This window comes from Salmo trutta, chromosome 5 (assembly GCF_901001165.1).
Source record: "Salmo trutta chromosome 5, fSalTru1.1, whole genome shotgun sequence".
Lineage (NCBI taxonomy): Eukaryota > Metazoa > Chordata > Actinopteri > Salmoniformes > Salmonidae > Salmo > Salmo trutta.
This window is the reverse complement of record NC_042961.1, coordinates 53,920,732-53,942,216: the sequence shown is the minus strand read 5'-3', so window position 1 is coordinate 53,942,216 and position 21,485 is coordinate 53,920,732. Positions and strand designations below refer to the sequence as shown.

Sequence of the window (21,485 nt, the reverse complement as noted above, 5' to 3'; positions counted from 1 at the left end):
CTCCAAACTGCTCTTTCTCACCTGGACAAAAGGAACACCTATGTGAGAATGCTGTTCATACAGCTCAGCGTTCCAAACTATAGTGCCCACGAAGCTCATCACTAAGCTAAGGACTCTGGGACTAAACACCTCCCTCTGCAACTGGATCCTGGACTTCCTGACGGGCCGCCCCAGGTGGTAAGAGTAGGCAACAACACGTCTGCTACGCTGATCCTTAACACTGGCCAAACACGGCCAAACACAACTCCAACACCATCATTAAGTTTGCTGACGACACAATAGTGGTAGGTCTGATCACCGACAACGATGAGACGGCCTATAGGGAGGAGGTCAGAGAACTGGCAGTGTGGTGCCAGGACAACAACCTCTCCCTCAATGTGAGCAAGACTAAGGAGCTGATCCTGGACTACAGGAAAAATGCGGGCCAAACAGGACCCCAATTAACATCGACGGGGCTTTAGTGGAGAGGGTCGAGAGTTTCAAGTTCCTTGGTGTCTACATCACCAACAAACTATCATGGTCCAAACATACCAAGACAGTCGTGAAGAGGGCACGATAAAACCTTTTCCCCCTCAGGAGACTGAAAAGATTTGTCATGGGTCCCCAGATCCTCAAAAGGTTCTACAGCTGCACCATCGAGAGCATCCTGACCGGTTGCATCACCGCCTGGTATGGCAACTGCTCAGAATCTGACCGTAAGGCGCAACAGAGGGTACTGCGAATGGCCCAGTACATCACTGGGGCCAAGCTTCCTGCCATCCAGGACTTATATAATAGGCAGTGTCAGAGGAAAGCCCATAAAATTGTCAGAGACTCCAGTTACCTAAGTTATAGACTGTTTACTCTGCTACCGCACGGCGAGCGTTACTGGAGCGTCAAGTCTAGTACCGAAAGGCTCTTCAACAGCTTCCACCCCCAAGCCATAAGACTGCTGAAGAATTCATAAAATCGCCACCGGACAATTTACATTGAACCCCCCCTCCCTTTTGTACACTGCTGCTACTCGCTGTTTGTATGTTACCTATGCATAGTCACTTCACCCCCACCTACATGTACAGATTACCTCAACTAGCCTGTACCACTGCACACTGACTTGGTACTGGTGCCCCCTGTATATAGCCTCGTTATTGTTATTCTTATTGTGTTACATTTTATTATTACTTTTTATTTTAGACTACTTGGTAAATATTTTCTTCTTGAACTGCACTGTTGGTTAAGGGCTTGTAAGTAAGCATTTCACAGTAAAGTCTACACTTGTTGTATTCGGCCCATGTGACAAATAAAGTTTGACTTGATTTGAAATGGCTTCTGCTGATAAGAGAAAACGAATATGTCTGCTGTAGGCTACCGACATATTCGATTAACTTCCAAATATTGTTTTAAAAAGAAGTAAACCATTTGTGAGGAAATCTGCTCTATTCTGTAAGGTTCTGTATCTGTGCATTCTTGCCCTGGTGTATTCATTTGGTATGGGGGCTCCTGAGTGGCGCAGCGGTCTAAGGCACTGCATCTCAGTGCAAGAGGCGTCACTACAGTCCCTGGTTTTTTTCCAGGCTGTATCACATCCGGCCGTGATTGGGAGTCCCAAAGGGCGGCACACAATTGGCCCAGCGTCGTCAGGGTTTGGCCGGGGTAGGCTGTCATTGTAAAAATAATTTGTTCTTAACTGACTTGCCTAGTTAAATAAAGGTTCAATAAAATTAAATAAAAAGTTATATTCATTGCCTCTGTTACAGAACCACTACCATTCTACTTTCCATGTCTGCCTATGTATGTCAATAAAGTTTCCCTGTGTTTAACTCTGAGGTTGAATCATTCCCCATCTCCTCTGACCGGGGGCGGTGCTAGTGGGTCACAGACCAGCAAAATTACTGAGAGCCTTGTCGCTCTTTCAAATGGTGTGTAATTACTGAGCACAATGGTGTGCAATTAGTGATGTACATAAATAGATAATGTATAGGTCCCTTTATCTGTCCAGTGCCCGGACCACTGTTTTGTTTCGATGTACTTATGGAGACAACACTGAGTGACCTGTTCCTGCCAAAATAACTCCACAAACATGAATGCTGTATCCCACATGTTACAAGTTTAACTGGACCAAGGTATCTATAAGGGGATTTGGTTTGTTAGGTTGATGAGGAACATTAACCCCCTAGAGTCTAAGGGCCCTGGGCTGGGTTTCTACTAATCTAACATATTGAATTATTTGGTAATACCAAGGATCATTTAGCCATTACATTTACGACCCCGTAGGTATAAAAAAAAGTTGTAAACGTTTTTGGGATGAAATATACTGCTATTATCCCATAGAAACAAATTGAATAACAGATTCATACATGGAAAAAAGATAGTCAAAAAAGAAACCAAAAGGAAGTTTGTTTTCATGTATCTGTCCTATCTATATATATATTGTGTTTGTGAGTGTCTCATCTTTCCATAGAGGGGACATAATAGTTTGTAGCCCAAACTGTTCAGACGCGAGAGACATTTTCGTGAGAAGACCAAATTTCATAATGTCTCCTGGTCTGACAAACACCTCTGTAGCTCTGCCACCTTTCACCGCAGATGCGGAAGGCCGACATCGGCGGATGCAAGGATTGAGACTTAGCCCATGCAAAAAAAAACGATATCTCTAGCTTAAACCGACAGATTCTGATGGGGATTTTATGATTATGCTAATATAATTTTTTCACACGGACATTGACTCTATCTTTTCAAATGAAGAGTCGTATTCCTGCCCTCTAAAAAAGAGTAATTAAACATTTTAGTGCATGGTAAAATTGCAACTGTTAACTCCTATGTTTGCCATGAGATGTTGTTATTCTCCCTTATGTATTTTTTGTGATAATTGCCACTGCTGTATCTTTGTTACTCCTGCCAACAGACGTAATGCAACGTCTGACTGATAAACACTGTTAAACTGGAAATCTGTCTCATGTCCCTTTCAGTCTATAGTTCAAGTCAGTGGTTAACCAGCACAAACATCTAGTTCCACTAATACCTAGTCTAGACATCTTTCACAAAAAAAATATGTTACATATGGATAGGCACGAAATACAATTTCATATGATCATCAAATCAAAATCCAACTATAATTGTCACATCCTTTGTAAACAACGGGTGTAAACAGGATCAAGACAAAGGAGATGATTGTGGACTACAGAAAAAGTAGGACCGAGCACGCCCCCATTCTCATCGACGGGGGCTGTAGTGGATCAGGTTGAGACCTTCAAGTTCCTTGGTGTCCACATCAACAAAAAACTGTCATGGTCCAAACACACCAAGACAGTCGTGAAGAGGACACGTCAAGTTCTGTAGCGCCTTGCGGTCGAATGCCGAGCAGTTGCCATACCAAGCGGTGCTGCAGCCAGTCCAGATGCTCTCAGTGGTGCTGCTGTTTAACTTTTTGAGGATCTGTGGGCCCATGCCAAGTTTTTTTCAGCCTCCTTACGGGGAAGAGGCATTGTCGTGGCTTCTTCCCGACTGTGTTGGTGTGTTTGGACCATGACAGGTCCTTAGAGATGTGGACACTGAGGAACTTGAAGCTCTCGACCCGCTCCAGTACACCCCCGTCTTGTCCGGCCCTTCTCCGTTCAGACCTCCGTTTCCTCTAAATATGTTCAAATCCCACCAACGGACTCATGGGACTTTTCTGCTTTTCATGTCTTGGCCACTAGTGGGAGATGCATTGTTCTTATTCTGCATTAGGCTACCAGGAAAATTGGAGGGTGGGTCAGCCAGGACCCTTCCCTGGGATTCTGGAGACGGTTGTAGACACAACATGGATCATAGCTGCAGCCACTTCTTCCAGTCAGCCACCTCTTCCAGTCAGCCACCTCTTCCAGTCAGCCAACTCTTCCAGTCAGCCAACTCTTCCAGTCAGCCAACTCTTCCAGTCAGCCAACTCTTCCAGTCAGCCAACTCTTCCAGTCAGCCAACTCTTCCAGTCAGCCACCTCTTCCAGTCAGCCACCTCTTCCAGTCAGCCACCTCTTCCAGTCAGCCAACTCTTCCAGTCAGCCAACTCTTCCAGTCAGCCACCTCTTCCAGTCAGCCACCTCTTCCAGTCAGCCACCTCTTCCAGTCAGCCACCTCTTCCAGTCAGCCACCTCTTCCAGTCAGCCACCTCTTCCAGTCAGCCACCTCTTCCAGTCAGCCACCTCTTCCAGTCAGCCACCTCTTCCAGTCAGCCACCTCTTCCAGTCAGCCACCTCTTCCAGTCAGCCACCTCTTCCAGTCAGCCACCTCTTCCAGTCAGCCACCTCTTCCAGTCAGCCACCTCTTCCAGTCAGCCACCTCTTCCAGTCAGCCAACTCTTCCAGTCAGCCACCTCTTCCAGTCAGCCAACTCTTCCAGTCAGCCAACTCTTCCAGTCAGCCACCTCTTCCAGTCAGCCACCTCTTCCAGTCAGCCAACTCTTCCAGTCAGCCAACTCTTCCAGTCAGCCAACTCTTCCAGTCAGCCACCTCTTCCAGTCAGCCACCTCTTCCAGTTCAACTTGAGTTAGTGGTTTATTGAAAATATAGAAAAATACATGTTTTAAATGTTTGAAAAACTGCCCCGTAGGTGGATTATAAGATGAAGTATTGACATTCAACATTCATTAACTGGAAAAGGGGTGACATTTCCCCAGCCCCATCCCTCAGCTGTAAATCTAAGCTAATGTTGTGGACTGTGATGCACATTGTCAAAAGTCCCACTGGCGTGCTCTTATTTTTTCACGAAGCTTTGATAATTAGCTGTGTGAGTGTATTGCCTAATGCAGATTTAATGCAGCCTACTGTTTAAGCAATTGATATTCAGTAGATACTGTTGATAAATGGTTTACAGAACTAAAACTAACTTAGGTTGACAATTTTAAGGAGACAAGGTCTTTCTACATAATTATAGGGTGAAGCCATGATGACAGGATTAATCATGAAATGTTTTAAATATTCTCTGCAGTCTGTTGTCCTCTTCTTGATGTCCATCCTTCCTCTTTCTCCAATTAAAATGTCAGTCTCTTCTTTGAGTGTCTTTCCCTGATGTTTTTAGAATAATTACCACTTGTTTTGATGTTTCTATGACAATCAATGAAAAAGTTATTGTGAACAAGAGATTTAATGGCAAATGTCTGTTGAATGTCTAATATAACCTACTTTACCTGTCATTAAAAGGAGAGAAGATCACTAAGTCTGGCCATGTGGAGAAGTGCAGCTATAGTGAGAGACAACTTAGAGGTTTGGTCAGGGCCAGCATGAGGGATCAAGTTTCTCCTGTGTCGGTGAGTGTAGCTATTAAGTTAGGTTTGAGCATCTTAGCGATACAATGTGTTCTATACAGCTGTCAACATTCTACAAGGAAAAAGACAATTACTAAATTATATAATCATTAACCAGATTACGGTGGATACCAGACTTCGATAACTCAGTTCTAGAATGTTGTAATTTAGTAGAATGAATCTAAATATCTATTGATATTCAGAATTGACTTTGTTTAGACATCCAGCCTGTGTTGTAGATTAATGACCAGGGACATCTTCAAAGGCACAGTATTTATTTATTCACAGTATTGATTTATAGGATGCTTCCCCCTATATGAATGATATGTCAAGTGATGAACTTTGAATTGATAACTTGGGATTTTATGGAAAAACTGCATTTCATGTGAAAATGACAGTTTATTAAATATTCTACAGTTGTAATGTCATCAATCCAATCGGACTTTATTTATATAGCACATTTCTTACAACAAATGTATTTCAAGGTGTTCAAAGTCAGGCATTGAAGGGCATGTGCCACTTAACATCGTTCCTCTTGGCAAGTCTCAATAGGTGATCAGGGGATTCTCTACCACATGTGAATGCCTCCGTGGAGCTCATTAGTGTAGCCATGCAGCCTATTTTGGAGGTTCACAATATCAGCTGTACAGATGAGGAATACAAGTGGAGGAAGCCAGCCGTGACAAACCAGGTGCAGTCAGTGGAGGACCTGTACCCGGCTGAAGACTACAACCATTTGTCCCGAGAGCCCATAGAGGAGGATCTTCAGATTCAGTGAAATAGCATGTCTAATTGAACCTGAGCCAGAACAACCGCTACTCTCCCCGTCATCTCTGTCTGTAGCGGACATTATTCAAAAACAAGGGCACCTGGGGCATGCAGGCATCCTGGCTGGCATGGCACTGTCGGTGGAGCAGCAGGAGGCTGGATATGCAGGAGTCAGGGCTTTGGGTCACAGGGTCTGGGATCCTGGGTGCCTCATCGAATGGCCTGTTGGGCACCACAGCAGTGGTGGAGGTCAAGTGTCCCTATGGAGCAAGAGACCTTACCATTGAAAAGGCAGTGAAGTCGAAGAGTTTATATATCAAGGAGGGAGGGTCTTACAGCCTCCATGAAGACCAACCTTGCTGGCACCAGGTCCAAGGTCAGCTCCACATCACTGGAAGGGACACCTGCTTCTTCGTTGTGTGGACCACCAAAGCCTCCATCACCATCCCCATCGTGACGACATCTGACAGACTCATATTGCTACTCCTGTCAGTACCTGTTTTCAGGGAAGACAAGGGTCCAAAAATATTCCACAGTCTTCTGGAACAGCTGGTGTTCTCATTCATGTTTCAGTGTTATTTGCCTCGAAGGGAGCATAGAAGTCGTTTAGCTTGGTCTGGTAGGCTTGTCACTGGGCAGCTCTCAGCTGTATTTCCCTTTGTAGTCTGTAATGGTTTGCAAGCCCTGCTACATCCGACGAGCATCAGAGCCGGTGTAGTACGATTCGATCTTAATCCTGTATTGACGCTTTGCCTGGTTGATGGTTCGTCGGAGGGCATAGCGGGATTTCTTATAAGCTACCGGGTTAGAGTCCCACTCCTTGAAAGTGGCAGCTCTAGCCTTTAGCTTAGTGCGGATGTTACCTGTAATCCATGGCTTCTGGTTGGGGTATGTACTTTATGTACGGTCACTGTGGGGATGACATCATCGATGCACTTATTGATGAAGCCAATGACAGATGTGGTGTACTCCTCAATGCCATTGGAGGAATCCCGGAACATATTCCAGTCTGTGCTAGCAAAACAGTCCTGTAGCTTAGCATCTGCTTCATCTGACCACTTTTTTATTGATCAAGTCACTGGTACTTCCTGCTTTAATTTTTGCTTGTAAAAAGGAATCAGGAGGATAGAATTATCGTCAGATTTGCCAAATGGAGGGCGAGAGAGAGCTTTCTATTCATCTCTGTGTGTGGAGTAAAGGTGGTCCAGAGTTTTTTCCCTCTGGTTGCACATTTAACATGCTGATAGAAATTTGGTAAGACCGATTTAATTTTCCCTGTATTAAAGTTCCCGGCCACTAGGAGCGCCTCCTCTGGGTGAGCGTTTTCCTGTTTGCTTATGGCGGAGTACAGCTCATTGAGTGCGGTCTTAGTGCCAGCCTCAGTCTGTGGTGGTATGTAGACAGCTACGAAAAATACAGATGAAAACTCTCTAGTTAGATAGTCTGGTCTACAGCTTATAATGAGAAACTCTACCTCAGGTGAGCAAAACCTCGAGACTTCGTTAGATATCGTGCACCAGCTGTTATTTACAAAAATACATAGTCCGCCTCCCTTGTCTTACTAGACGCCGCTGTTCTATCCTGCCGATACAGCGTATAACCAGCCAGCTGTTTGTTGATAATGTCGTCATTCAGCCACGACTCCGGGAAGCATAAGATATTACAGTTTTGAATGTCCCGTTGGTAGTTTAATCTTCCACGTAGGTCATCGATTTTATTTTCCAAAGATTGCACGTTTGCTAGCAGAATGGAAGGCAGTGGGAGTTTATTCGATTGCCTATGAATTCTCAGAAGGCAGCCTGCCCTCCGGACCCTTTTTCTCGGCTTTCTCTTCACGCAAATTATGAGATCTGGGCCTGTTCCCGGGAAAGCAGTATGTCATTCACGTTGAGCTCGTCGAACTCGTTAAAGGAAAAAACAGGATTTTGCCAGATCGTGGTGAGTAATCGCAGTTCTGATGCCCAGAAGTTATTTTCGGTCATAAGAGACGGTAGCAGCAACATTATGTACAAAATAAGTAAAAAATAAGTTACAAACAACGCAAAGAAACGAACGAAAAACACAATTGGATAGGCACACGTTAAATGTCAGCCTTCTTCTCCGGCACCATCTTGGTTTTTTCATGCACTGTCAACTGTGAGACCTAAAATAGACAGGTGTGTGCTTTTCCAAATAATGTCTAATCAATTGAATTGACCACAGGTGGACTCCAAGCAAGTTCTAGAAACATGTCAAGGATGATCAATGGAAACAGGATGCACCTGAGCTTAATTGTGAGTCTCATAGCAAAGGGTCTGAATACTTATGTAGTTAAGGTTTATTTTATATTTTATTTGATCTAAAAACCTGTTTTCGCTTTGTCATTATGGGGTATTGTGTGTAGATTGATGAGAAATTTGTTTTAACCCCGGTTAGCTACACCTGGGGTTGGAGTGGAAACCTACAGGAGGGTCAATCTCAAGGAACTGGGTTGGAGACCCCTGCAATAAAGCCCCACAATGCAGGTGATGGCCCCAGGATGAAGTTGGTGAAGAGCAACTGCAGAAACTTGCAGTCAACTGTAGTCAAAACTTCATGACCTTTGATCACATGATTTCTGTAAAGTTCATTCATTCCACCTGTTGGTGCAAGTCTGACCATTTTTATCCCCATAATGCAGCATCCCTTTTGTTGATGATCAGTTACTTGAGAAGGAGACCAAGTCAAGACGCCGGACAGGGTGGATTCAATTCAGATAAGGCAGTTTTATTATGATACAAAGATATTTGGCATAGCGTGCACGGACTCGTTCTGTCACCTCTTAAGGAGTCAGCAGAAGAGAGCCCCGAATACATGTTGTGTTCACATTTTATACAGAGTAACAGTAATGAAATGACGTAGGTTGAGTCTGGTAGATTCGCTCTCCTGACTGGTCGATGAGTGTTGAGGGCGGTCCCGTCCCCGACTGATGTCGACTTCACATTGGCTCTTGACAGTGTTCTTTGTTCTTGAAACCCAGCCCTCAGGGATGGGTGTGTGTGTGTGTGTGTGTGTGTGTGTGTGTGTGTGTGTGTGTGTGTGTATGTGTGTTTCTGCTGACCCATGTCTGGGTGTCTCTGTAGTCACAAGATGTTATTGCGAGACTGGGTCAGGGCATCTCCCGTTTTATCAGTGTTGTGTAGTCTGAGTCGGCCATCTGTTCCTGGGTGTGTGTGGGTGGTTAGTCTCAGTAAGACACAGAATATGTCTTTTGTATCAGCAGAGAAGTGTTGCGCAATAGACCAGCTTATGAAATATATTTATTACACTTTCGAAAAAAAGATTGCAGTTAGAGTGTAGTATTAAACACTTTTTTTTACTGTAATTATTTTGCAGTGTAACTGCAGTTCGAGTGGAGTATAACTGCAGTTCAACTGCAGTGCACTTCAGTTATACCGCAATTACTGTGTCCAAAATACCTCAGTCGACTGTTAATGTACTTTTACTGCAAATGCAATCTTTTTGTTGTAAGGGACACTTTGAAAGGCGGTGAATTGACAAAAGTGATCCGCTTGATCGCGTCCAAGGTCTGTGGTCCCAAGTACAATACAAAAAAAGTGTATTCCTTTTGCAAGAAGGTGTTTGAATGTTAAATGACGAGACAGAGGCATGGATGCGAGTAACCAGTCTTGTTCAGTCTATTGCAATACATCCGGGTATTTCAAGCACACCGGTAAAACACTGGAGTTGCAGTAATTAACATTTACCAACAGATGGCATCACTGTGCCATCTTACACCCATAACAGAAGGTGTAGTCGCGCGCGTCATCTGTCAGGTGTGTACGTTGACAAGTTTACAGCAGTCGTGCTGTTCGAATCAAACTGATTTGAGGGCTTGTACAGTAGCTATTATAAGAAAGCGATTAGGCTACTTTGGATTACAATATGGAAGTTTACAAATACCCCGTTTTCTTCGAGGTTCACCGTCTGGATCCAGCACAGAAAGAGAAGATAGAAAAGTACTTTCAGGTTCGCCGTAAATCTGGTGGTGAAGACTGCGGACCGATAGACAAAGTTGGTGACAACGTTTACAAGATCGCATTTATTGACCGGACAGGTATAGAAATGTTGAGTTTGCTATTTGAACTGTACTTGAAACTAAAGGTGAAACGTAAAAAAGTATATTTAAATGTTTTCCTGTAGATAATTGTGTAACAGTTTCACTTTCATATTTAAAGCTGGACTATGCAGAAATCGCTCCACCGTTTTTTTGTTAAAGTTCTAATAGTTAGCCTAATTTCAGTTTGTGACAAAACATACATGAATAGTGTAGAGAATCTTTGTACCATCTAAACCGCCGTGAAATATATTTTCCATAAACAAAAATATAATATTGTCATCTGTTTGAAGCTGGTGCACAAAACTGAAAGTAAAAGAAGCAAAAACTACATGAAAGAATGGGACGCATAGAAATAGCACACATCGAACAGATCAACCTCTTCTTAAACTTGCTTTCAAACGCAATGATATAGATCTATCTCGCATTTCTATGGGAATTTGGGTGTGTCCCCCAAAACGTTACATATTGCAGCTTTAAATTAGGCTCACAGTCGGCCTTCCAATTATTCCAAAGGTGTTCGATGGGGTTGAGGCAGTGATGCCAATTTAGCAGTTTTGTTGCTAGATTTAGCAACTTTTCAGACTACTCTGGCAACTTTTCAAACAGCACCTAGCAACAAATTTAGCTACTTTTAAAAATGTATTTGGAACTTTTAGCAACTTTTGAAAAGTGACTCAAATGCTAAAATTCACGCATTTTCCCTCTAAATGACACAAAAACGATTTTCTCTGTCACACACCCAGTCACAACACACGTGAGTGACGTCAGTAGCAGGCGCTCAGCTCGTGCACAGGCAGCAGCAGGCCAGCAGCAATTTCAGAAAATTGCAAATCATTGTTGGCTGACTGCAGCAGCAGTAGTACGGGTTCGACGGGACAAACCCAATGAATATAGTTGCTCAGGAATGTTTGATCTTGAACAGAACTTACAACATCAATCAACATGTCTCAATCAAAATTGTACAGAAAAGAGTGGGCGTCTGTACCTGAACCAATGTCAAATCATATTTTTTGCCGAGATGGCCAGTCAATTTGAGTAACGTTTTTGTGTATTCTACGTAATGACGTAGTTTTACGTTGTCACACAATGACATCACAACGTCATTTAGGAACTTTTAGCAACAAATCAACCTGCCTCTAGAAACGTACCCTGAAAATTAGTTGGCAACACTGGGTTGAGGTCAGGGCTCTGTGCAGTCAAGTTCTTCCACATCGATCTCAACAAACCATTTCTTGCTTTGTGCACAGAGGCATTGTAATGCTGAAACAGGAAAGGGCCTTCCCCAAACTGTTGCCACAAAGTTGGAAGCACAGAATCGTCTAGAATGTCATTGTATGCTGTAGCGTAAAGATTTCCCTTCACTGGAATTAAGAAGCTTGAACAATGAAAAACTGCCCTAGACCATTTTTCCTCCTCCACCTAACTTTACAGTTGGCACTTTACATTGGGGAAGATAGCGTTCTCTTGGCATCAGCCAGACCCAGATTTGTCCATCAGACTGCCAGATGGTGAAGCGTGATTCATCACGCCAGAGAATGCTTTTTTTTATACTGCTTCTGAGTCCAATGACGTTAAGCTTTACACCACTCCAGCCGACGCTTGGCATTGCGCACGGTGATGTTAGGCTTGTGTGCGGCTGCTCGGCCATGGAAACCTATTTCATGAAGCTCCAGACGAACATTTCTTGTGCTGACGTTGCTTCCAGAGGCAGTTTGGAACTCGGTAGTGAGTGTTGCAACTGAGGACAGGCGATTGTTTTTATCATGCTACTCGCTTCAGCACTCAGTCAATCCCGTTCTGTGAGATTGTGTGGCCTACCACTTGGAGGCTGAGCTGTTGTTGCTCCTAGATATTTCCACTTCACAACAACCACACTTATAGTTGACCGTTCTAGAAGGGCAGAAATTGTTAAATAAATAAAAATGTATTTTGTTTTTGAGATTCTTCAAAGTAGCTGCGCTTTTCCTTGATGACAGCTTTGCACACTCTTGACATTCTCTCAACCAGCTTCATGAGTTTGTCACCTGGAATGCATTTCAATTAACAGGTGTGCCTTGTTAATTTGTGGAATTTCTTTCTTTCTTAATGCATTTGAGCCAATCAGTTGAGTTGTGACAAGGTAGGGGTGGTATACAGAAGATTTGGTAAAATACCAAGTCCATATTATTCAAATAAGCAAAGAGACACGACAGTCAATCATTACTTTAAGACATCTTAAAGTGCAGTCGCAAAAACTATCAAGTGCTATGATGAAACTTATTATCATGAGGACTGCCATAGGAAAGTAAGACCCAGAGTTACTAGGGCCGGGCGCTATTTCTATGATTCCAAAAGTTCACCCAAGTGTTTTGATCTAAATCGCAATTGCAACATTTGGTTAAAAATAAGGCCGAGTATTTTTTCCCATATCGTGGCAGTGTGGAAATGATCTCAAATGATTGCAGGAAATGCAGAAATTGATGGAAATGCAGGAAATTATTTTAAGTTGAAGTTGAATTGAACAGTATAAAACAATCATAATGGAGAAAGACCCATTGAAATAATTTAGAATATATGTGTTGCCACCCTAGGGTCACACACTACTCATAAAGCAAATTTAGAACTTTTATTAATGAATACCATCAAATACCGTCATACTGACAAAAATGTGAAAAATACCATGATATGATATTTTGGCCATATCGCCCAGCCCTAAGAGTTACCTCTGCTGCAGAGGATAAGTTCATTAGAGTTACCAGCCTCAGAAATTGCTGCCCAAATAAATGCAGAGTTCAAGTAACAGACACATCTCAACATCAACTGTTCAGAGGAGACTGCCTGAATCAGGCCTTCATGGTTGAATTGCTGCAAAGAAACCACTACTAAAGGACACTAAGAAGAAGAGACTTTCTTGTGCCAAGAAAGACAAGCAATGGACATTAGACCGATGGAAATCTGTCCTTTGGTCTGATGTATTTTTTGGGTCCAACCTCCGTGTCTTTGTGAGATGCAGAGTATGAGAACGGATGATATCCGCATGTGTGGTTCCCACCGGGAAGCACGGAGGAGGAGGTGTGATGGTGGGGGGGTTCTTTGCTGGTGGCACTGTCTGTGATTTTTATTTTATTTTATTCAAGGCACACTTAATCAGCATAGCTACCACAGCATTCTGCATTAGACCATAACAAGACGGATACACCATCCCATCTGGTTTGCGCTTAGTGGGACTATCATTTGTTTTTCAACATGACAATGACCCAACACACCTCCAGGCTGTGTAAGGGCTATTTGATCAAGAATGAGAGTGATGGAATACTGCATCAGATGACCTGGCCTCCATAATCACCCAAACTCAACCAAATTGAGATGGTTTGGGATGAGTTGGACCGCAGAGTGAAGGAAAAGCAGCCAACAATTGCTCAGCATATGTGGGAACTCCTTCAAGACTATTGGAAAAGCATTCCAGGTGAAGCTGGTTGAGAGAATGCCAGAGGGGGGGTCAAATACTTATTTCCCTCATTAAAATGCAAATTAATTTATAACATTTTTGACATGCGTTTTTCTGCATATTTTTGTTGTTATACTCTCTCTCACTGTTCAAATAAACCTACCATTAAAATTATAGAGTGATCCTTTCTTTGTCAGTGAGCAAACGTACAAAATCAGCAGGGGATCAACTACTTTTTTCCCCCACTGTATATAATTCATTTTCATAGGTCTATTGGAAAAAATAATAGGATGTGTTGTCAAAACAAATGAATGCATTCAAAACACCCTTTGAACATTTTGAGATTTCGGGGCTTTGTCAAGCAACTAGTTACCAACAAAAAGCATTTTTACTATGATGTCTGTGTTATTATGGAGCCATGAAAAAGAATGTATTTGGAATAATAGTAATGTGCAGCTAAACTGAAAATGTTGACTCAGTAGTGCACTTTGTGATAAAAGCACCAGATTTGACTTAGAGGCAGATGTACATGTACTGTATGTACCCTGAAAATATTTAGATATGGAGCAGTTTTGGTACCTATGGGGTGTGGCAGCCTCCTAAAAAAAATGTAAATGTATTTTTAGATTCCAGTCAGTGTCTCTGTACCAAATTCAGTCTCATCTTTCAGATTCAATTGGAATTGAGTTGATAGCCTAGCATTACAATGTTAGAGTCAAAAGTCTGATGGCACCGTTGCCCATATCGCCGGCCGTTCTTACTGTAGGTTGTACCCGTAATTCTTTTTGCTCAAACGCTAATTTCTCAGCCCATTGAGTATCACAGACACACTTTTTATATGAATAACAGAACAATGTTCATGTTGCTATGGATGAAATGTATCAAAATAACTGTTCAAAACATACAAAAGCGTCTATTTTTTAACAACAAATGTAACTAAAAGTGATTGAAAAAAATAAATAATAATGCTTATTTTGGGGAAATAAAACAATTTCTGTGAATTGCAAAAGTTTAATAAAATAACATGTAAATGCTTGACCGTGTCTCTTTACAATCAATACAAATTTGTGGTAAAATAAGACCCCATTTGGCGCATTTAAGATAAAAATATGTTGTCACTTTTAGGGTTGTTATTTCTGTTATCCCTACCACTACCATAATAACAATAACTTATTATGATGCTGTAACTCTTCCAGTCCAGGAGAGGGTACTTCAGAAAGCTCATCATGTGTTGGAGATGCCTGGAGGACCTCTCTCCCTCACTCTGAGAGACAGCCTGGAGCCTCCACCCACAACAACCTCCCCAATCAGCAGTCAGGAGGTGAGGCCAGACTATACAGTACAGCTGCACCTATAAAGTGCATGCTTAGTCACATAACTTCTTAGATAATACATTTATCTTCCATAATTTGAGGTCAAAATACACATGTCAATTCACTAGACTTGTAATTGCATCCCAGTAAACACATATCGTGGATCTGCCTGTCAGGTAATAACTTTATTATCCCTTCAAATGAGGTGAAAATAGTCTGCATTGATTTTATTTCATGTTTGATTTATGTGATTTTATGACGAGTAAAATATACTGCTCAAAAAAATAAAGGGAACACTTAAACAACACATCCTAGATCTGAATGAAAGAAATAATCTTATTAAATACTTTTTTCTTTACATAGTTGAATGTGCTGTCAACAAAATCACACAAAAATAATCAATGGAAATCCAATTTATCAATCCATGGAGGTCTGGATTTGGAGTCACACTCAAAATTAAAGTGGAAAACCACACTACAGGCTGATCCAACTTTGATGTAATGTCCTTAAAACAAGTCAAAATGAGGCTCAGTAGTGTGTGTGGCCTCCACGTGCCTGTATGACCTCCCTACAATGCCTGGGCATGCTCCTGATGAGGTGGCGGATGGTCTCCTGAGGGATCTCCTCCCAGACCTGGTCTAAAGCATCCGCCAACTCCTGGACAGTCTGTGGTGCAACGTGGCGTTGGTGGATGGAGCGAGACATGATGTCCCAGATGTGCTCAATTGGATTCAGGTCTGGGGAACGGGCGGGCCAGTCCATAGTATCAATGCCTTCCTCTTGCATGAACTGCTGACACACTCCAGCCACATGAGGTCTAGCATTGTCTTGCATTAGGAGGAACCCAGGGCCAACCGCACCAGCATATGGTCTCACAAGGGGTCTGAGGATCTCATCTCGGTACCTAATGGCAGTCAGGCTACCTCTGGCGAGCACATGGAGGGCTGTGCGGCCCCCCAAAGAAATGCCACCCCACACCATGACTGACCCACTGCCAAACTGGTCATGCTGGAGGATGTTGCAGGCAGCAGAACGTTCTCCACGGCGTCTCCAGACTCTGTCACGTCTCTCACATGTGCTCAGTGTGAACCTGCTTTCATCTGTGAAGAGCACAGGGCGCCAGTGGCGAATTTGCCAATCTTGGTGTTCTCTGGCAAATGCTAAACGTCCTGCACGGTGTTGAGCTGTAAGCACAACCCCCACCTGTGGACGTCGGGCCCTCATACCACCCTCATGGAGTCTGTTTCTGACCGTTTGAGCAGACACATGCACATTTGTGGCCTGCTGGAGGTCATTTTGCAGGGCTCTGGCAGTGCTTCTCCTGCTCCTCCTTGCACAAAGGCGGAGGTAGCGGTTGTTTCCCTCCTACGACCTCCTCCACGTCTCCTGATGTACTGGCCTGTCTCCTGGTAGCGCCTCCATGCTCTGGACACTACGCTGACAGACACAGCAAACCTTCTTGCCACAGCTCGCATTGATGTGCCATCCTGGATGAGCTGCACTACCTGAGCCACTTGTGTGGGTTGTAGACTCCGTCTCATGCTACCACTAGAGTGAAAGCACCGCCAGCATTCAAAAGTGACCAAAACATCAGCCAGGAAGCATAGGAACTGAGAAGTGGTCTGTGGTCCCCACCTGCAGAACCACTCCTTTATTGGGGGTGTCTTGCTAATTGCCTATAATTTCCACCTGTTGTCTATTCCATTTGCACAACATCATGTGAAATGTATTGTCAATCAGTGTTGCTTCCTAAGTGGACAGTTTGATTTCACAGAAGTGTGACTGACTTGGAGTTACATTGTGTTGTTTAAGTGTTCCCTTTATTTTTTGAGCAGTGTATAAATGTACAATATGAGAAATGAGAAGAACATACATTTTAGCCAAACAAATCTGTATTAAACTAAATGGACAAATGGACGCAGCTGTACGGTTGACCCACAATAATAAATGAATAATAAACTTAGATAAATACAGACATAATAATCATTAACAGTGGAATTCCCCAGGACTGACACCTTTTTTCTCTGACTCTAGAGTCACCAGTCCCTCCCATTCCATCCCTCCTTCCCTGTCCAGACATCGCCTGGTGTCCTAGAGCATGAACTCCCTCTAGACTCCTACCTCTTGCGATACCTGATGGAGAGCCCTGGAGCTGGAAGAGACCTGCAACAGCAGCTGTCCTCTCTGGGCTGCTCTGTCCACCTCTACCCAGAGGATGGGAGGGCAGTGGTCAGAGGCTCAGGTCAAGCTGAGTCATGTGGAGATGGGGTTGGGGTGGGACCATGGAAGGCACAGGTAGAGAGACTGTTCAAACAGCTCCAGGAGCAGTACAAATGCCACTATGAGGTAGACCCACGTAAGCTCCAGACTCTGCTGCAGAGAAGTACCCTGGGTTCGGAGGATGTGAGGGTTTACTGCGAGGCAGGGGAAGGGTTTGCGGTGGTGGTTGGGGAGGGGCCCGAGGTCCAGGCCAAGCTGAAGGAGCTGGAGGCCTTCCAGTCTCAGGGTCTGAGCTCCGGGATGCAGGAGAAGATCAGCACCACCTGTCAACTTGGACAGTCCAAGCTCCGTCTTCTAGGGAAAGTTATAGAGAAAGATCTAGGTGAGGCTGTTCCGGAGGTGAAGGTGACGCACGGTGACTCAGCTCAGCTGGTGCTGGAGGGTTCAGCAAGTGAAGTCCGGACAGCCAGAAAGTTGGTTACAGATAAAATCTCTCTGGTGCTGGAGCGGGTGGTGCCAGAGGTGTCCCTCCACCTCCTGTCCTTCCTGAGAGAGCAGTATGGGAGGCCTGGGAACCTGAGCAGTCTGCTGGGGTTGGGACACCATGTGGAGGTAGAGTTGGGGGACACAGAGCTCCATCTGTTCTCTTTCTCCTCCGGGAAACTGGACCAAGCTGAGAAGGATCTCCTAGTGGAGTTTGGGGAGGAGAAGATTGACGTGCCCAACAGTGCCTTCCTGGCTGAACTGAAGTCCAAACTTGAGACAAAGGTGAAGGAGATGAACCAAAGTAGACGCAGGGTAGTGGCCAGGTATGGTCCTGGGTGTAGAGTGCAGCTGCTGGGCCACATGAAGCAGGTTCAGGAGCTGAGGGAGGAGATTTTGGCCTTTCTGATAGACCAGTCCAGTGTAAGTGTTGTGGGACGTCCTCAACAGAACCATGGTGGCGTAGTCGGTGAAGCAGGCGCCGGACCAAGATCTAACAGGGCGGTTGCAGCCGCCAGCTATCACCTCCGGGGGGGGCTGCAGGTAGTTGTTTGTCAGGGTGACATCACCAAGGAACGGGCAGATGCACTGGTGAACGCAGCCAATGAGTATCTGGATCACGCTGGGGGCGTGGCTGCAGCTCTGAGCCGGGCGGGGGGGCCTGAGGTACAGCGGGCCAGCATAGATCTGGTTAGGCAGATAGGGAGAGTGCCCACAGGTACAGTGGTAGAGACTACAGGAGGGAATCTGCCTTGTAAGATGCTGCTGCATGCAGTAAGACCAGTAGGGGGCTGCGTAGGTGGGAATGAGCGCCCTCTGCTGGAGAAGACAGTAAAGGCAGCCCTGGTTCTGGCAGAGACCTTGGAGCTCCAGACCCTGGCCATGCCCTGCATCAGCTCGGGGATTTTCGGCGTTCCTCTGAAGGTGTGCTCTGAGGCCATAGTCTCTGCAGTGAGGGATTTTGGGAGGGAACAGCGCATCCTTACCAAGGTCACCCTGATTGATGTGAGTGGAGAGGCAGTGAGAGCCATGCAGGAGGCCTGTGATAGGCTGTTACAGGGGAAGAGGGAGTTTTCTGGGTGGGAGGTAGAGTCCAGCACCACCACTACCACTACACATGCTCCTCAGAGAGACACCACTGCTGCCTCCGCCAGGGGAACAGCTGCTCCAGAGGTCTGTGTCCAGGTGGAGATCATCCAGGGAACCATAGAGAAGCAGGAGGTAAGAGAGAGACACACTGACATGGCCACAACATTCTGTGAATTATTTTGACTTCATACTGACCCAATGTTCCCTTTCTCTTTTACACTTTCTTTTTCTCTTCCCCTTTTTCTTTATTTATTTGTCTTTTTCCCCCGTCTGTCTGTCTGTCTGTCTGTCTGTCTGTCTGTCTGTCTGTCTGTCTGTCTGTCTGTCTGTCTGTGTCCCTTTGTCCCTTTGTCCCTTTGTCCCTTTGTCTTTCTTTCTGTCTTTCTGTCTGTCTGTCTCTCTCTGAAGGTGGATGCCCTGGTGTCACCCATGGTTGGTAGTGACCCTCTATCCTCCCGAGTGGGTAATGTCTTGTTGGATGCAGCTGGACCGGCGCTGATGACAGCGTTTCTGAGGGAATCAGGGGAACAGACTGCACCTGGTGACAACGTTCTGGTGGAGGGACTGTCTGGTCTCAGCTCTGGCCGGGTCTTCTTCCTCAGCTGTGCACACTGGGACAACAACCCCCAAGGACCAGCTGTACAGGTGTGTGTGTGTGTGTGTGTGTGTGTGTGTGTGTGTGTGTGTGTGTGTGTGTGTGTGTATATATAATTATCTGTGTGTGTGTTATGACCTTTGAACCTCCATTAACCCTTGACCTCTGGTCCTCTCTCAGGCTCTGATGCAGGGCGTGAGGAAAATCCTGACTGCTTGTGAGAACCGGGGCTTCCGTTCCGTTGCCTTCCCTGTAGTTGGAACTGGTGAGGTTCTCCAGTTCCCTCACAATGTGGCAACGCAGGTTCTGCTAGAAGAGATCCATAGGTATGAACAGAACCGAGCGAGCAGAACCCCCTTCCTTGTCCGCATTGTCGTCCATCCCAATGACAGAGATTCTACCAAGGTGAGCAGAGACTTTTAAAGGTCTCAAAGAATTAAACAAAATGTCCATTAACTTCAATATGTTTAAGCGAATCACATTGCAGATTATCTGAAGCCGTTATATAATACTGTGTAATACATCCATAATGACAGATTTTTTAATAATAACAATTACATTCCTTCATTGCAGCTTTTCAAACTACCCAGAATGCTTTGCATCTCAGAGGGTTCACATTGGGCGCTCGACCAGAGCAAGGTGAGTTACAACACTTCACCCCCACCTTTAAATCAAATACATTATTAGTATATGACTGATCCATTTGAAGTTATAATTATGAACCCTCCCTATAGACAGCAGGGTTGTGCTGCTTGGTATAACCGGAGGAGGTAAAAGCAGTGCTGGAAACACCATCTTCGGACAAGATGATGTGTTCCTCTCAGACAGTTCCTCCACCTCCTCAACACAGATATGTAAAGCTCATACCAAGAACATCAAAGGAAGAAACATCACCCTGATTGACACACCTGGATTCTTTGACACTGACATCCCTGAAGAGGAGCTGAAACCTAAAATAGTCAAATGTATAACAGAGTGTGCTCCGGGGCCACATGCCTTTCTCATTGTACTGAAAGTGGAACGGTACACAGTCTATACAAGACCGAAGCCGTAGCGAACATCAAGACATATTTTTCATCAGTGGCCTTCAAATATGCCACAGTCCTCTTCACTCATGGTGACCAACAGAATGCTGAACTGAACAAGCTTGGAGAAATGTGGAGGCCGCTGTCACGTCATCGACAACAAATACTGGAACACCAATCAGCAGGGTCGGTCCAGCAACCAGTAGCAAGTAGCAGAGTTACTCAACACCATAGAGAAGATGGTGAGAGATAACGGAGGAGGGTTCTACACCAACGAGATGCTCCAAGAGGCAGAGAGATTAATACAAGCAGAGATAGAGAGTCTTAGGAAGGAGTCAAAAGGCCAGATGTCAGAGGAAGAGATGAGAAAACAGGCTAAAGAAATGGTGAGGAAGAAACTCCTGATCAAACTCTCAGGGACATTAACAGGTGTTGGTTGGCATAGCTGCAGGAGTTGTCTTTGGGACGTCCACAACAACAGGAGCAGTCAGTGGAGGGTCAGTAGGAGTTACTGCAGCAGAGGAGGCAGAGACAGTACTGGAGGCTTTAAACTAAGGTTCTGAATGTGCAAGAAGAAAACCCTTTGAAAGGTTACAGTAACAGATAAACTTGGAATCATTGAAATAAAAGGTGGAAAAGAATGTTTCAACATCTGACTAACTATGTAGACATCAGTCAGTTATATTCCACTGTTGAATAGCTCTTTGTCCCATTTCTTTTTCTTTCTGTTTTGTTAAAAGCAGACGACAGGGTTATGGTTAAACTGCATGAATATTAGGATATTCAATTTGAGTTTAATATTTTTTCATGTTTAATGTACAAATTGAATAATTGAATTTATCATTTGAACCTGTGTTTAATCATTTGAAACTGTATTGAATAAATATGTAATTCAGTTCAAAATGTCAATTAATTGAACATTCAAGTTCAATATTTATATTTTCAGTTTCAATCTGGTAATTATTGCATTCATTGTCTGTGTATCAAGTTTAGAAACCATCATTTCAAGTTAATCAAAGTTTAATATATTCAACTTCACAGATGCATTTAGATTCCGTTTTCAAGTTCAGTTCTCCAAATCAGTGCCGTTTTTAGCATGTCAATCTTGGTGGGGCAAACAAACCAAAAAATGTTTTGATGCATGCCAGCAAAGCCACTACACAACACAACACTAAACAATACATTAATTGCACTATAACAGTGACAAACGGTGCCCACAAACGGTTGA

At 44.2% G+C, this 21,485-nt stretch overlaps 2 protein-coding genes across 4 annotated transcripts in view; one reads left to right on the top strand and one right to left on the bottom strand.

The window, feature by feature from the left end:
• Positions 1-21,485, bottom strand: part of LOC115194974 (uncharacterized) — a 389,153-nt gene that overhangs the window by 154,295 nt on the left and 213,373 nt on the right. The gene's annotated exons all lie outside the window — the stretch shown is intronic.
• Positions 9,772-21,485, top strand: part of LOC115194514 (uncharacterized) — a 50,217-nt gene continuing 38,503 nt past the window's right edge. For 2 of the 3 annotated variants that reach the window (XM_029754258.1, XM_029754257.1), the window contains exons 1-3: positions 9,772-10,102; positions 14,729-14,853; positions 16,880-18,769. In XM_029754258.1, the coding sequence (XP_029610118.1) occupies positions 9,931-10,102; positions 14,729-14,853; positions 16,880-18,769 (2,187 nt within the window). In that variant the 5' untranslated portion in view covers positions 9,772-9,930. Of the gene's footprint in view, positions 10,103-14,728; positions 14,854-16,879; positions 18,770-19,045; positions 19,283-19,412; positions 19,638-19,805; positions 19,872-19,966; positions 21,161-21,485 lie in introns of those variants that run through there. The other variant, XM_029754261.1, reaches the window with a different exon arrangement.